This window comes from Rhinopithecus roxellana, chromosome 6 (assembly GCF_007565055.1).
Source record: "Rhinopithecus roxellana isolate Shanxi Qingling chromosome 6, ASM756505v1, whole genome shotgun sequence".
NCBI classification, from domain to species: domain Eukaryota; kingdom Metazoa; phylum Chordata; class Mammalia; order Primates; family Cercopithecidae; genus Rhinopithecus; species Rhinopithecus roxellana.
Genome location: NC_044554.1, coordinates 143,872,853 through 143,889,598, shown reverse-complemented (window position 1 = coordinate 143,889,598; position 16,746 = coordinate 143,872,853). Strand labels below are relative to the sequence as shown.

The 16,746-nt window shown below is 37.0% G+C and overlaps 1 protein-coding gene across 7 annotated transcripts in view; it reads left to right on the top strand.

The window, feature by feature from the left end:
* The first annotated feature begins 115 nt into the window (after positions 1-115).
* Positions 116-16,746, top strand: part of SNX13 (sorting nexin 13) — a 157,096-nt gene continuing 140,465 nt past the window's right edge. For 4 of the 7 annotated variants that reach the window (XR_004057995.1, XM_030932570.1, XM_030932568.1 and 1 more), the window contains exon 1: positions 116-350. Coding sequence is in view for 4 of the 7 variants with exons in the window: in XM_030932570.1 (XP_030788430.1) it covers positions 339-350 (12 nt within the window). In the remaining 3 variants the exon portion in view is untranslated. The remainder of the gene's footprint in view (positions 351-16,746) is intronic. The other 3 variants (XM_030932569.1, XM_030932574.1, XM_030932571.1) reach the window with 2 other exon arrangements.

The window sequence follows — 16,746 nt, the reverse complement described above, 5'->3', positions numbered from 1 at the left end:
GCCAACTACCAACTCCAAGTCGACTGCCGAGCGCCCGCCTCCGCTTTTCCGCGCGCCGGCGCTATGGAGACGGTCACGAGACGCCGGCAGCCCCTCCGCCTGCCAATGGGAGCGCACGTTGCAGCGAGACGCGGACGTCGCTCTTCCAAGATGGCGGCGCGTCCGTCGCAAGCGACCGGGCCGGGGGGAAGCCAGCGAAGCCGAGTAAAGCCGCCGCCCGGGAGAGGACTGAATGAGCAGTTGCCGCCGTTGGCGGCGGCCCGAGCAGTTTTCGCTGCTGCTACGGCTGTTGCCATGAGGCGAGGCTAGGGAGGACCTCACTTCCCCGGGGTGTAATAATGCTAACTGAGGTAAGCGGCGACGGTGGCCAGTGTTTACCTGTGAAATGGGGAAGGGGCCGGCGCCAGCCCGTCAGAGAACATCATCTCTCCGGAAGGTGGGCCTGACCCTTCGCCGCGGGCTCCAGGGCCCAGGAGCGGCGGGGATCCTACAAGTGCCCCCAGAGTAGGAGCTGTGCTGACTCAACAGAGTCCCACCACCTCCGGCTGCCCGTGCCTCGCCTTTCGCAGTTGCCACTTGCCACTCGCCCCTGGCACTGGTCTCCCTCCTGCTGTCACTGCCTTCTAACTCATCGCTCCCTTCTTCGTGACCCCTTACGCGCTACTTTGTGGCAGCGTTGGCCTTTCCACGTTACTGATGGTTCTTGTTATCCTGTGATTTGCCCGAGGTCTCCTTTCTCCGGTCCCTGAGCTCCAGGGCCCTCCGCCTCCGAGCTCGGTCAGCAACCTGGGGTTGTTGCTCGGCCCGACCCGGTTTGTTTCCCACCGCCTACTTTGACTGCTTCATGAAGTGGACTTTTTATCTCAAGCTGCGCTTGTATGGCTCAGTTGTGTCATCCCCTCCCCCACACCCATCACCTTTCGCTTAAATCGTGGTCATCACAAAGTTCAGTTTAGCATCTGCTTCCTTGATTTGCGTGTGGCCCCTTTTACTCTCTATGGAATAGTTTTTTTACTTGGACCTGAAATGGAAGTAGGGCAACTATGACGAACCAATCAGTTTCCCTTTTCTGTGCCTAATGGGCATTGCAAAAAGCTGACTTTTTGAAGAAGTAGAGTTTGCCTTTACTACCAACACTTGAAGGGGAAGAAATAAATTGGTGCAACTAGGTACTTGACCCAGGTTAGCCCAGTTATGTGTTGTAGCATCTGCAGGTGTAGGTGTCACTGAACATAAAATACTGAACCTTGTGATTTGATGAAATGCCTTTTTTGAAGCTGTTCACTTTAAGTACTGTGAGGATCCTGACGTGAGGAACTGACTGGATTGGGCATTTTTATGGGCTGAACTGAGAATAGGAAACAATTTTAGTGGGCAATGGGAAGTATTCCTACATGGTCCAAAAAGGAAATACAAACATTTGTAGGTGACTGGCTTTTATTTTGTGAAAAGTGATGATAAAGTACGTACTTGCCTGAAATTTCAAGTCCTTGGAACTTGACTAACTTTGAGGAACTTTATACTTTGCTGTTTGTACTTAATCTAAGCATAGAGCCTGGCATATGATACTTATTAGTTGATTGTAACTTCTACAGAACGTATTTTTAGTTTGAAGTTCACTTTATATTTCTAAATTCTATAGATTTTTCGTTCTTGGAGTTAATTTCATTCTTGGAGATTATGGTTATATCGTAAGTTTGTGTTGTGATTAGCAGTAATAGATTAGAAAAAAACCTGTAAGTAGCAGAAGTTTCATTTTTACCTTAAGTGTGATATTTTGATGGAAACAGCCTTATAATAAGTGTTTAGTGTTGTCTCTAATGTGTAATATTATATGATATAATCTTTTGATTAAACTTGGCTTATGTTAACATGTTTTAGAGTTTTAATATTTTCAAATGAACTACTTCTGTGTCTGCCAGTAAAATGATTTGGAAAGATGGAACTTTCTCAGCTTCTGTATTTTAATGTAATTTTGTGTTTTAGGGAAATATTTTAAACAGTAAATCAATGATAGTATTAAGAAAACTGTACTTCAGTGCTTTTTGTGGGAAAACTGCTCAGCTTATAAGTGGCAGAACCAGGATTCCAACCTTGGCAGTTGCTACCTAGCCCATTCTATTAACTTTTCTGGATTGCCTCGCCAAAGTAAGGCCCAGATTAAATTGTACTAAAGTCTTCTCTGTAGTTTTCAGTAGTCGTTTATAGATTAGGAAACTGAAGCTCAGAGACTCTTGTCCAAGGTCAATTATTAAATATTAGTGACAGTTGAAACTGGAATCTCATCTCCTAACTCTCAGTAGAGAGCTCTGACCATTTTGCTCTGTTGCCTCTCAAGTAGTTTTCAGCTCTCTGGACAGATTTGAAAACATGCTATTGTACTTCCTTGTCTGAATATTGTGAGTAAACTGAAAATGGTTACTTGAAAAAAAACTTTCTGCTTTACCTTAGCTTTTTTTCCTTTTCATTTTTTAAACAAGGCTTCTAAGCCTCGTAAACTAGTCCTATTTTGAGATATTTTAGATATAAAATTTCACTCAAAATTGGTTACTAAAAAATTAGTGTGAGACTTCCTTTTTATTGCTTCTGGTAGACATTGCTGATTTAGATCAGCAGATTTTAGGAGATGTGATTTAATTCATGTTAGGTCTCAAAATGTGTAGTGATGAGCTGTGCTATGAAAGATTTTCCTGTCTTTATATTAGTCATGCTCAGCAAGCATTTACTGTGCTCAGAAAGTGGTGAATTGTACTATGTGATTGGATTCTTTACATCTCAACACTGAGGTAGGTGATAGCCCCATTAACCAATGTTAAAACAGGTTGAGAAAGTTAAAGGAGCTTGCTTAAAGTTGTATAAAGAGTGGAGGAGACAGAAATCACATTTAGGTCCTCTTATTCCACATTGTGTGCTTTTTGTGACTCAGCGTGGAATGCATCATTAATTTTCTTTGTAGCTGATAAAATCAGCATACTATTTTTAGTTTTTTTTAAAACCAAAGTGAGGATACTAAGTACAGATACATAATGAGAATAGTAATGATAAATGTTCTTATGAAACTTTTCAGTTTTGCGTTTTGTCGAAATATATCTTTGTTTTTTTTCTTGCTCTGTCGCCCAGGCTGGAGTGCCATGGCGCGATCTTGCTCACTGCAACCTGCATCTCCCAGGTTCAAGCTATTCTTGTGCCTCAGCCTTCCAAGCAAGTGGGTTACAGGCGTGAGCCACCGCGCCAGGCCAAAAATATATCTCTAATTGAAACCTTTTCAGAAATGAGAAGCGACACGAGTGATCAACTAAGGACTATTTTAAGTTAAGCTAAAATGGAAAATCACTCAGTTGAGCAAACTAATATGTACATTGAACTTTGAACCTATGAAATATGATAGATTAATGTAAATTGAAAGTATAGCCCCCATATAGTTCTTAATGTTAACTTTTTGGCTTCAATTTGTATTATTTTATCCTAAATACAATGGAATTATGTAGAAAACTTGCTAGTCATATTTGTGTATTTTTTTTTGCATTTTACATACAGGGATGAGCTGTATGTAATGTCTAGCAAGATTTTAATATTATTTTTTAATGTTAGATTTTTTTCTCCTTCTGTTGTCCTTGCTCCTGTTAGGACTTCCTACTCCTAATGTGACTCCTGCTATACTTGGCAAAAAATTTGTTATAGTGTACATGAAATTTATTTAATACTCAGTCCACTCTCCCTCTATCCCTTCTTTTCTTATTTTTTTTTTTTTCCCAACAATAAACTTCGTATATCAAAATTAGGGCATGGGATGTTTATTTACCTGATAATTTGTTTTAATTAATTTGAGTTTTCACAACATTAGAAGATAATGAAATATTTAGCAGTGAATTTTCATTAAACACACTTTGAAACTTTTCTTGATAATTCAGGAGCAATTAGGATTATAATTCTGAGCATTTATTATTACAGAAAACTAAAGGTAAGAAATGTGGGAAAATGTGCTGAATACTTTCCAGTGTTGTGGCATACTTTGGAGGTTGTTTTTGCATAAAAACCAGTTATCAACCTGTTGTCACTTGTCCTGTGTTTTAAAAAATAATAAAAAATGTAGTTATTTACAGTTGTTAGTTGAGTTGTTTGTAAATGTGGATCATTAAGTGACAAATAATAATAGTTTCTATTTGTGTTGTTACTTCCATCCAGATTCGTTGAATTTTCAATATTAACACTGATTCTCAAGAGTTAACAGATCTGATATAAATGGGAAAAGGCATAAACTGCAACACTTTGATAGGTTCTAGGTTAGTAGTTGTTAAAGAAGTAAAAGGTTTTGTAGTTGAAATAAATTTGGAGGATATTTGCCTAAAGAAAGTTAATAGGTTTCTTCTCTGGAGGACTTCCCATAACTTTTGATATGTGATTTATTTTCAAAGAAGATGATAGAATTTACAGCATATTGCAAAGTCATTTAACCATGGAGATGAATATACTTTCTTGTATTTCGCTTAGGGAAATCCTGAGTGATGAGTTATGTATCAAGAAAGGCTCCCTGAACATCCAGGGGTCCTTTTGAACACACACATGCACATACATCCACACTCACACACAGCTGTCTTGCCCATAAGTGCTTAGTAAAATATTGTGACTTGGTTTTGTTGATTAATATATTTGTAATGGAAATGCTCTTGGGGTAGATTAATCCTTAAGCTATATGAGCTATTTCTTTAATTATTAATGACATTGTGAGAGCTACTAACCAAATCAAGAAGACCATAGGTCCACTGGCATTCAGAGGGTGTTAAGAGGTAGGAAAGGGATTTTATAATGGGAGTGGCAAGACATCAGTATCTAAAATGAATTTGGCTTGCCCCTCTACACACAGCCTTACTTGGCATCTTTTGACAAACCAAGAAGAATATTGATAAACATTCTTAAAGAATTTTTTCTTTTTTAATATTATTTTAATTGACAGTCATATTTTTATACATTTATGGGGTACAGGGTGATATTTTGAAATGTGTGCACAGTGTGGAATTATTAAGTACAGCTGAATAACATATCACCTTGATTATTTTCTGTGGCGAAACAATTGAAATTTAGTTATTTAAAATATATAATATGTGATTATGGACAGTTGTTTAATCTAAAAATTTCTTCCTTCTATCTATCTGAAACTTGGTACTCTTTGAACAGTATATCCCCATTGCTCCCTCTTCTCCAGGCTCTGGTATCTGTCATTCTGCTGTCTACTTCTGTGAGTTTGACTTTTTAAGATTCCACGCACAAGTGAGATCATGTGGTGTTTGTCTTCCCATGCTTGGCTTTTTTCACTTAGCATGATGTCCTCCATGTTCATTCATGTTGTAGCAAATGACAGAATTTCCTGCTCTTTTAAGCTCAATTAGTATTCCATTGTATCTACCACCTTCTCTTCATCTGTTTATCCGTTGATGGATGCTTAGGTTGATTCTATATCTTGGATTTTGTGACTAATGCTTCAGTGGACCTGGGAGTGCAGATATCCTTTCAACATACTGAGTTCCATTTTTTGGAAATATACCCAGGAGTGAGATTGTATGGTAGTTCTATTTTTAGGTTTTTGAGGAACCTACATACTATTGTTCATAATGCTTGTACTAATTTACATTTCTACCTACAGTGTACAAGAATCCCCTTTTCTTCACATCCATGGTATCACTTACCTCTCATCTTTTTGATTATAGCCATTCTAACAGGTGTGAGGTGATAATCTCATTGTGGTTTTAATTTGCATTTTCCTAATGGTTAGTGATGCTGAGCAGTTTTTCATGTATTTGTTGGCCAGGTGTATGTCTTCTTTTGAGACATGTCTGTTGAAGCCCTTTGCCCATTTTAAAAATGGGTTATTTTCTTGAAATTGAATTCAGTTCCTTTTATATTTAGTCTGTTAACCCCTTATCACATGTATGGTTTACAGTTTCTCTCCAGTTCTGAAGTGGGAAAGTGTATTCCAGTTCCGGTAGATATACATCTTTCCGTTTTTGTTATCTCTGGGCCCCCAGAAGATTGGGTGGTGCCTGCCCACGTGGAAGGCAGACCTCCAGGTAGTCCACTCAGACTCACATGCTAATCTCAGTCTCCTCTGGAAACATCCTCACAGACACGCCCAAAGGAACGCTTTACCAGGTTTGTAGGTATTCCTTAATATAGTCAAGTTGACATCTAAAATATTCCACCATGATGACTTTACAGCTTTCCCTGAGTGAGGTTCTCAGATTATGGCTTTTTAAACTGTGCTTTGAAGTTTTGTGGTTTAATAGACCATGAAGTGCCTCCTCAATTGAATCTGGAATTGACTTTCTATTTCAGAGTTAGGTTTAATTTTGATGATACAGTGCCTTAAATATGTGTAAGGAGAGGAAACGTTGAAGCAAGCAGATAGCTCTTAAACTGTTTAACATTTTGAAAGTATTTGGAATTAAATGAATAAATAGGCTGGAGTTACAGTGATAAATACTATGTCTCTCAACAAATTATACGTGTGGCAACACACAAACCTATATGTTAAGCACTGTAAGGGATGAGTCTCAACTTTACCACTTATTTTTGATGGGATGTTAGGGAAGTAGTTTGAACTTTCTAAGCTTTCGTTTTCTTCTGTGTAAAACTGGGGTAATAGCACCTTTCTCGCTGTTCTCACACTGTTATGAAGATCATATAAGATGATGGAGGGTATAGCTTTGCAAATTGTCAGTTATTATACAAATATTAGTAGTTAATACATCGGGTTTGTTTTTTTTTTTCTTCCCCTGTATATTCTTTGTACTAAAGAATTTAAATCCTAGGCTTCATTTAGTTTTATTTATTACTCACTATTTTCTTGGTGGATAGGTGGGTGGGTCCTGACGGGAAATTAGCAGGGGAGTCCCCTGGCTAGTGGTGCAGTTACAGGGGAGACAGGGAATAGACTAAAAGAAGTGAAAGAAAACAGTGGACTGAGAGCATATCTTACAAATTAAATTAGTAAGGTTGGTAAACTGATTTCAATGAATGCCTTAAAGCAAGTGCTTTTTTTTTTTTTTTTTGAGACAGAGTCTTGCTCTGTCACCCAGACTGGAGTGCAGTGGCACAAACTCAGCTTACTGCAACCTCTGCCTCACAGGTTCAAGCAATTTTCTTGCCTCAGCCTCCTGACCAGCTGGGACTACAGGCACGTGCCAGTACGCCTGGCTAATTTTTTGTATTTTTGGTAGAGACGGGATTTCTCCAGGTTAGCCAGGATGGTCTCCATCTCCTGACCTTGTGTTCCACCCCCCTTGGCCTTCCATAGTGCTGGGATTACAGACATGAGCCACTGTGCCCTGCCTCCTTAAAGCAGAGTTCTAAATGTTTTGAAAAAGATGATTTATTTGAGGGTTACCAGTCATTTGTCTGTACATATTCCCAAACATTTGTGGGAAGAGAAATCTTTTATTTTTAATCAGACTTGGTAAATCCTTAAAAGGAAAAGCTGTTATTAAGGGTAATGTTTATAAGCCTTTGGTTATAACTTGTGCTGGAGATTGATTTTTATTGATTAATTTCTTCACCAAACAAGAATATGCCTACTTTGTACTAGGCACATGCTAATAAGTTCTGGTGTTGAAATGGTGAGTCAGTTGGGAAACCTGTCCTCAGAAATCACTATCAGCGCTAAATTTAGTGTTGTACCACTTTGGCCATCAAAGTGGGAGCCTTGAGGTCTTGTGTCAGAATAAAATGATACCACTAAAGGGTGAAAAGTTAAGAGGGGAAAAGATTGGAAAATATAATTAAAAGATAACTATGACTTGGGTTAGCTTTACAACTCCTGGTAAATCTACTAGTTTGGATGAGACAGCAGCTCTGAAATGGATTTCCTGCAACTGAATAGTCAACCTGGTGAAAGTAATACTTGATCCTGCCGTTCCCACCTCCATGTGTTATGTATATATTTATTTGCTCGTTACATGTTTTAATAGAGTAAACTCCTGAGGATGGGCCTCATAGTTGTACTCCCAGAGCCTAGAATACAGCTTGATACTTAGTAGACCTCACTAAATATCTGTTGAATGAATAAATGTTGAGTATTTCCTCAAGAAAAATTAAGATTAAAGTGAAAAATTACTGAGATGAAATTGTCAATGATAAATTTAAACTATCACATTAATTACTCTTAAAGGATTGGTTACTATCTATGTTAATTAGACATTTTTTATAGTAAGTACATTGTGGTTGAATATTGTGTTTAAGAGCAATGGGATGAAAAAGAAGTTGAATATGAGGCTTTTAGTTAGGAATGTAATTCTGTCTTAATTTTTCCTAGAGGGAAAGATCTGATTAGGTTGTTATTTTGATATAACCAGTTATAAATGCAAGGAGTTGGATTTTATTTTGTATCTCTTACTACTTGATATTGTGATTTCATTAATATTACTTAAAATTTAATTCCTACACTAGATGCATTTAAAGAAAGCTTTGTTTATAATAGTAAAATAATGCCGATTTCCATGGCACTTTGTTAGAGTGTTTCAGTTTGTATGACCTTTAATGCTATCTTGAAAGTTTTGTAAGTATCAGTAAAAATTTGGCTATGGTTTCAAAGTTGGAAATTTTCGGGGTCCATTTTTAAGGAGGGCAGCTGCTACCACAGACTCTTGACTAAAATGCCTCTCTGTTCAATGTTGGAGACAGAGTACTGTTATGTCGTTTGCCCATCTATAATTCCATTGTATATTCAGAAACAGTGTATACCAGAAAAGTTCATTAAGATGATTGTGCTCTGTTCCACTGTTAAAGTAGCATAATGATCTATGAATATACTTATGAGAGGATCATGTATATCAACAGGAATACTTCACCATTGTTGACTTACTGCACTGTTTTCTCTGATTTCGTAAGGGTCTTTTTATTCTGATGCATCTGTGAAGACCCTAAGGTGAATCCAGCTTTGCTCTTGACCTTAGCCGTGCATTGTTGGAGAATCCATGGTTCTTATTCCATTTAAACCTGAATTGGTTTTGTACCTGAAACTTGGGGGCTATTTTTAGCCTGACTGGCTTAGCATAGGAAAGAGTTGTGATTCTTTGTTTTGTGAGTTCTTTTATTTTTGGGCTAGAGTTATGGATAATGGCCTTTGGATTCATTGTCATGTGAAGTTTGGAAATTGTAAAACTGAAGTTGTACAATTTTAGTAGAAGAGTTAAATGTGAAATAAAATTTCACCTTATTTCTGTTATTATGAAAATATTAGGAAATAATGGTCTGACTTTAAGATACAGTATTGTGTTATCCAGTGTTTCTCCAAGGTGTAATACTGTATTTTGCAATTTATTCTCTTCCCGAGTTTGAGATAGCTTCTTTTCTCAGAATTTTTCTCAGCTTAGAAACACAATTGGTGTTTAATCACATGCAACTCTCAGTATAATCAGCTATTTTACATCTGGTGTTAATTACTAACATCTGATCTTTTTCTTGTACAGTACCTAACTGCGCAACACTTAAAAGTATTGCAATAGTCTTAATCCTGGTGGGAGTCAGGAGAGTAAAATGAATGGGCTGCAACGATAATCTCCAACCTTTTTGGCACCAGGGACCAGTTTTGTGGAAGACAATTTTTCCACGGATGGCTGTTGTGGGGAATGGTTTCAGGATGAAACTGTTCCACCTCAGATCATCAGGCATGAGATTCTCATAAGGAGTGTGCAACCTACATTCTTGCATGTGCAATTCACAATTGGGGTTGTGCTCCTGTGAGAATCTAATGTCTCAGCTGATCTGACAGGAGGCTGAGCTAAGGCAGAAAAGCCCACTCCCCACCACTAACCCCCGCCACTCACCACCTTCTGTGCGGCCTGATTTCTAATGGGCCATGGACCTGTAGTGCTCTGTGGCCCAGGGGTTGAAGAGAACACCACAAAGATACAGGAAAAGAAACTGAAATAATATACTTTACAAATAGTGAGTATTGGTTACATAAAGGTTTTAGAAAACCCAAATAGACTTGAGAGTGTTTTATGGTTTATTAAAAATGTATTTTATGAATCTAAAACTCCTGAAATTAATGTCAGTAGCTCAGAATATTCAGTCATATAATAGGCACTAACACAAAATTTGTGTGACGATGAAAGTTAGATTATCTTTATACTAGGATTCAGTGTTAATCATCTTTTTATATATGTGTCTGTATCTCCTCTAATCCCAAACCAAGTATTCCTAATTTCTGAATAAAAATGTATCCTTTTGCTTAAGAGTGATGGCTATTGTCAGATTATTTGGATTTGAATCTAAGTTTTCTTGATTCCGAGCATTTTGACCTTGGAAAGTTTACTAGCGTTTCTGAGCCTCAGCTTTCTTCTCGTATGTGTGACTTATAAATTACTGGTACTGACCTCATAGGTTTGTTGCAACTATTAAGTGAAGTAACACATGTACTGTGCAATGTTTCCTACAGTAACAATAAATCTGAGGCATTATTCTTATTTCCTCTGATATAAATAGCAAGTGGTTTATTTTCAAAACTTAGAATTTAATGTTTGAAGCTGTTTTAGTGTTCTTTGATTGAGGTAGTCTTAAAATGTCAGAGTAATCCTCTGTGACCCAGATGATCTAATTCTTTCCTTACTTTCTATCTCAGGTTTTACTAACTTTTCAATTTACATATTGCATTTCCAAAGTGAATACTAAGAGCGAGATTTAGACTGAATTTCAGAAGGAAATCAAAAGGGATGACACCTGTGTAATGCGAATTGATCATAACCAGAATTTTTGGCCAACCAATATGTTTCTTCTGGAAACTAAAACTTTCACTATAGATGAAATGAAAAGGAAAGATTGTAGTACACTTGCATATTATGCTTTTGAAATGCTATTATTGTAGTTTTCTGACATGAGAAGTACTATGGTTCTTGTCAGTTTGATGAAGTTTTATGTAAAGTGGCTCTCAATTTATATAATCTCTTCTATTGAATTGTCTTAGAGCAGAAAGGTGAGGAATGTTAAAAATCTTTTTTTAAAAAATATGTAGTTGACATGAGTGGTGTTAATAGTACTGTGCAGTAGATAAAGAGACTTAGGGCTAAGGTATTACAGATAAAATTTGTACTGATGTAAATTTAAATTGTAGATATTAAGCGTATACATAATTTCAGACCCTTTATGCAGCAGCTGCTTATCTTGTTCATATAATAATGGATTAAACTATTATACTTAAGGAGTGGGGTGTTCCGCCTGTTACAGTAACATTTTACTTAGTTGGAGATTATGCCATTAAGGTCCTTTGTGGGTGAATCTATATCTGTTTCTGTTCCTTTATATAGTTATACTCTATGCTTTCCATCTTTTCTTTCTTGTCACTGATCTTTTGTGTATTTGTTGATTTGTTTTTTCTCCTTTCTGTCTTCATTATTCTTCTCTGTGTCTACAGGCCTTTCAGCATGCTCTCTCAGGGTTTATTCCCTGACCTTTAATCTTTCTACTCCTTCTCAAATAGATTAAAAAAGCCAAAATAGAAAATGAAACTTCTATTTGTGTTACACTTTATTTATGGGTTTAAAAAATACTTTTTATTGTTAATTTAAAAGGGGAACAAATAGAATGGTTTATATACTTTTTTCATGAACAGTAGAGCCCAGTACAGTTTCCTTGTATACCTCTTACCTGAATTTATCTTGATTGAAAAGACATCATCTCTGAGTTAAATGAACACTATAAATCTTACTTTTTATTGTCAGTTAAAAGAATCTTTTAGTATTTTCAGGATCAGAGTCATTGTTCTGATCTTGAGTTGTTACTAACTCTAGAACATACCCTGAAAGTTATCTTAACACCTACAAAATCTATATCGGATTCCTGAAAAGCATCAAAGACTTTAAGATGTTAGTGACAGATTAGTTCTGTCAGAATTTCAGAAAAATTGAATTTTTTGAATCTAAATAAGTCAGTTTTGTTTGATTATTTAGATATTATGTGCAGAATTTTGCCCATCCTCCCTTTTAAAAAACCTTGAGAGTCAGTGGAATGATTCAAGAACACACTTGGGTTTTAAGCCAAAGCTCAGTTCATGCTCCAGTTTTGTCACTTAGCTGTTAGTTCTTAAATCTGTAGAATAGTTAATATAACTTATGTCATAGAATTGTGAGAACTAGATATAGTTAAAGTGGCTAGCAAATCCTCGCCAGCAGTAAGCTCTTAATATATTATTTTTTTTTAGAGATGGGGTCTTGCTGTGTTGCCCAGGCTGGCATCAAGCTCCTGGGCTCAGGTGACCCTCCTGCTTCAGTCTAAGTAGCTGGGTAGCTGGGGCTACATCCATGTGCTACTGTGCCTGGCCAAGTAAGCACTTAATAAATGATAGCTCCTATTGTTGTTTTAGAGGGTGCTCCTTTTTGTAAGAAAGAAATGAAGTATACCATGCACTGAGGATCTAGCTTTCTCTGCTGTGATAGGCTTGTGTTGCTTTGATTTCCCCTTGGAGTCTGTATTATGGAGAAAAGCAGAACTCAAGACTTGTAAATACTAGGACTTTCATTCTTGTATTGTTATTGTCCTGTATGAACGATAGAAGGATTGGGGGACATTTGTGAATATGGCCTGTTTTATCTTGCCTTTGTACCAGGGAACTGCTGTGATAAAAGTTTTGTGTACTTTATTTAGTGGAGGAACACTTTGTGAGTTGAAATCTTCTGATATATAAACTAAATTTGTTCTAATTCAGTTAAAGGAATTGAAGGTGAATATCCCGTGTAACTGAGCTTATTTTTAGTATGAGGTAATGACAGAAATGGTCTTGATGCTTGAGGATTTTAAGTACTATAATGTGGCCCAAACAGAGTGCTTAGGAGGTAGACAGAAGGTTGGGTTAGAAATGCCAAGTGTAGTGTTTTATTATGTCAAAATAATACATTTTATTTTAGTTTAGTGTCATAAGGACAGGCAGTCTAAAGAGAACAGAGTATTTATGGAATAGGAAAATTATTGAGAAACCTGGACAGTCAAGAATATTTTAATTTCTGGCTGGGTGCTGTGGTTCATGCCTGTAATCCCAGTACTTCAGGAGGCTGAGGTGAGAGGATAGCTTGAGCCCATGAGTTCTAGACCAGCCTGGGCAGTGTAGGGAGACCTTGTATCTGCAAAAAATTAAAAAACTAGCCAGGCATGGTGGTGTGTGCCTATAGTCCCAGCTACTCAGGAGGTTGAGGTGGGAGGATTGCTGGAGTCCAGGAGTTAGATGCTGCAGTGAGCTATGATCACATCACTGCACTCTAGCCTGGGCAACAGAGTGAGACACTGTTTCTAATATACATATACACACATATATATGTGTGTGTGTATATATATGTATATAGATATGTCAAAATAAATGCCAAGAGCATAGTTTATATTTTTAAATCTTATGTTTAGCTTATTAAAACAAACAAATTTGATATAACTTTTTATCTTTGCTTATTACATAGATGAAAAGTTACATTCTTGCTTTAAAATTTTGGATTTCTTTGATTGCCGGTAGGGTAGATAATCTTTTCATATGCTTATTAGCCTTTTATATTTCCTGTTTTGAATTGCTGTTCATAATCCTGTTTTTCTTTGGAGTAGTAGTCTATTCCTTTTTCTTTTTGTGAGACGGGGTTTCACTTTGTCGTCCAGTCTAGAGTACAGTAGCACGAACATGGCTCACTGCAGCCTTGACCTCCTAGGCTCAAACGATCCTCCTGCCTCAGCCCCCCAAGTAGCTGGGACTACAGGCACGTGCCACCATGCCCAGCTGATTTTTATATTTTTGTAGAAATGGGATTTCACCATGTTGCTCAGGCTGATCTCGAACTCCTGAGCTCAGAGCAATCCATCCACCTCAGCCTCCCAAAGTGATGGATTTACAGGTGTGAGCCACTGTGCTGGCTGTGGAGTAGCAGTCTATTTCTTAATGATTTATAAACATCTGTTTACTCATGGATTATAATATTTTGTTGCATATGGTGCATGTATTTTTACAAGTATATGTATGCTTTGTGATTTTGTTTTGTTATTAAGACAAAATTTTATGTTTTCAAATATGTTAATCTTTTTCTATAGATTTTGCCTTTCTAAAAATGAGCTTTCCCAGACCTAGGTAATACAACAATTTACCTTTTTTTAAGCCAGAATTTCCAAGCAGTTTTCTACATATTGTTAGTCTTTTTGTGATGTGTTTTGTAGGGGAAAAGTATTCCTAATTTAAATTAATTTTTTATATAGCACACTTTCAAACACACAGAAACCCTGAAAAAAAAAAAAAATACTGTCACTAGCACCCATTATACCATTACCTAGATTTGTTAAAACTGTCATATTTGCTTTCTCTCTACTTTCTTCGTATTTATCTTCTATTACCTTGCGTCTATGGACACGCCCTAACTTTCTCTGTTACTTTTGTTGTTATTATAGCTCAACTATTTTAAGGTAAATTGCTGATATTATGCCACTTTTTAAAATGCTCTCCTGAATCTCTCAGGCATAAGAATTTAAAAAATACGTATAACCACAACATTATTGTTACACCTAGTAAAATTACCAACAATTCCCGATTATAATCTAATACTTAGTATGTTCAAATTTTCCCAGTTAGAACCAGATTCTAATTCAGTAATGTGATTGATTTGTCTCTTTAATATAGAATATCTTTATTCCTCCTCCACTTTCTTCTCTTTTTCTCCTTTTCCTCTTCTCCTCTTTTTTCTCCTCCTCCTCTTTTTCCCCTTCTTCGTCCTCTTCATTGTTGTGAGAGATTCTCCTGTGCATTGTAGGATGCTTGGCAACATCCCTGGCCTGGTCTGTGATAGTGCCTTCCTTAACAAGGTGTGATAATCCATTCTTTCTCCATACATTGTCAAATGTCTCATGGGGGGCAAAATGGCCCTTGGCTGAGAACCACTGCACTAGAGGTGGTACCTTGTATTTTAAAATACTTATTTTTAGAATTGTTTTTATTTTGTTTTATCTTGAATCTGTTTTGTTCCCTTGATCTGTATGTCTGTCCGTTAGCCTATTCTGCTTATTTATTTTACTTCTCTGGGTTATTTAGTTGTAATTTGAAAAGTAGCTTTTTTAAGATACAATTCACATACCATACAATTCACCTAATTAAAGCATTCAATTCAATGGCTTTTGCTATATTCACAGAGTTGGGCATCTGTCATCAAAGTAAGTTGAAGTAGCTCATTACTCCAAACTGAAAACTCCTCCCTCTTAAGCCATTACTCCCTACTTCTTTCTCCTTCACACAGCAGGCTATCACTAATCTGTCTTTATGGTTTTGCATATTTTTTTTGAGATGGAGTCTCACTTTTTCGCTCAGGCTATAGTGCAGTGGCGTGATATTGGCTCACTGAAACCTCCGCCTCCTGGGTTCAAGCGATTCTCCTGCCTTAGCCTCCTGAGTAGCAAGAATTCCAGGCACACACCACCATGTCCAGCTAATTTTTGTGTCTTTAGTAGAGAGGGTTTCAGCCATGTTGGCCAGGCTGGTCTCGAACTGCTGGACCCAAGTGATCTGCCCGCCTTGGCCTCCCAAAGTGCTGGGATTACAGGAGTGAGCTACTGCACCCAGCTGGTTTTGCCTATTTTGAACATGTTATGTGAGTGGCATTGTACAATATGTGGGCCTTTGTGACTGGCTTATTTCACTTAGCATGTTTTCAAGATTCATCCACGTTGTATCATGTAATAGGACTTCAAATTTATTTTTATTGCTAAGTGACATTCCATTGTATGGATATACTACATTTTGCTTACTCTTTCATCAGTTGCTGGACATATGGGTTATTTCTGCTTTTTGGTCACTACAAATAATGCTGCTGTGAACATTTGTGGAAATATGTTTTCATTTCTTTTGAGTCTATGCCTAGGAATGGAATTGCTGGGTTATACAGTAATTCTTTAACCTTTTGAGAAACTGCAAACTGTTTTTCAAAGCGCCTGCACTGTTTTACATTTCTGCCAGGAATGTAGGAAGGTTTTGTTTTCTCCATATCCTCCAGAACACTTGATTACAGTCATCCTGGTGAGTGCAAATAGCATCTCATAGTGGTTTCTGTTTGCATCTCTCTGTTGCCTCTGGAGAGCACCTTTTCATGCGTATATCTTCATATTTCATTTGTATATCTTCTTTGGAGAAATGTCTATTCAAGTCTTGTGCCCATTTTTAAATTGGGTTATTCATGTTTCTTACTCAGTTTTAAGAATTCTTTGTATGTTCCAAGTAGAAGTCTATTAAGCAGGTACATGTTTTGCAAATATTTTCTCCCATTTGTGGGACAGCTTTTGATTTTCTTGATGGTATCATTTAAGCACAGAATTTTCTAATTTTGGTATAGTCCAATTTATGTTTACTTTGTTGCTTTTGGTGTCAAAAGGTAATTATTTAAATTCTATAATGCATTAAAAAGTTAGCTTCATTAGTAGTGTCAAATATATATACAAGATAAATAGATAAAAGAAGAGCTGAAGTTAAACCATTATAGTTTTCCCCAAATTGAGTTTTGAATAAATGTATTTTTCGTGAATTCTATCATATCTAGATGGTGTATATATTTATAGAATATTTTATTGAGGATTTGAGGGCAGTGGGGGCTTGGGTTTACATTGTAGCAGTGCTGAATAATTAACAACCACTGTACTTTGTAGTGGAAACTAAGGCCCCAGTAACTTTAAATTCTGCAGTGTCCTCTTCCACTGCCCTGTTGTGAGTATTCTTCCTGATTAGCCACAACTCCTAGAAGAAGAGGACTCTCA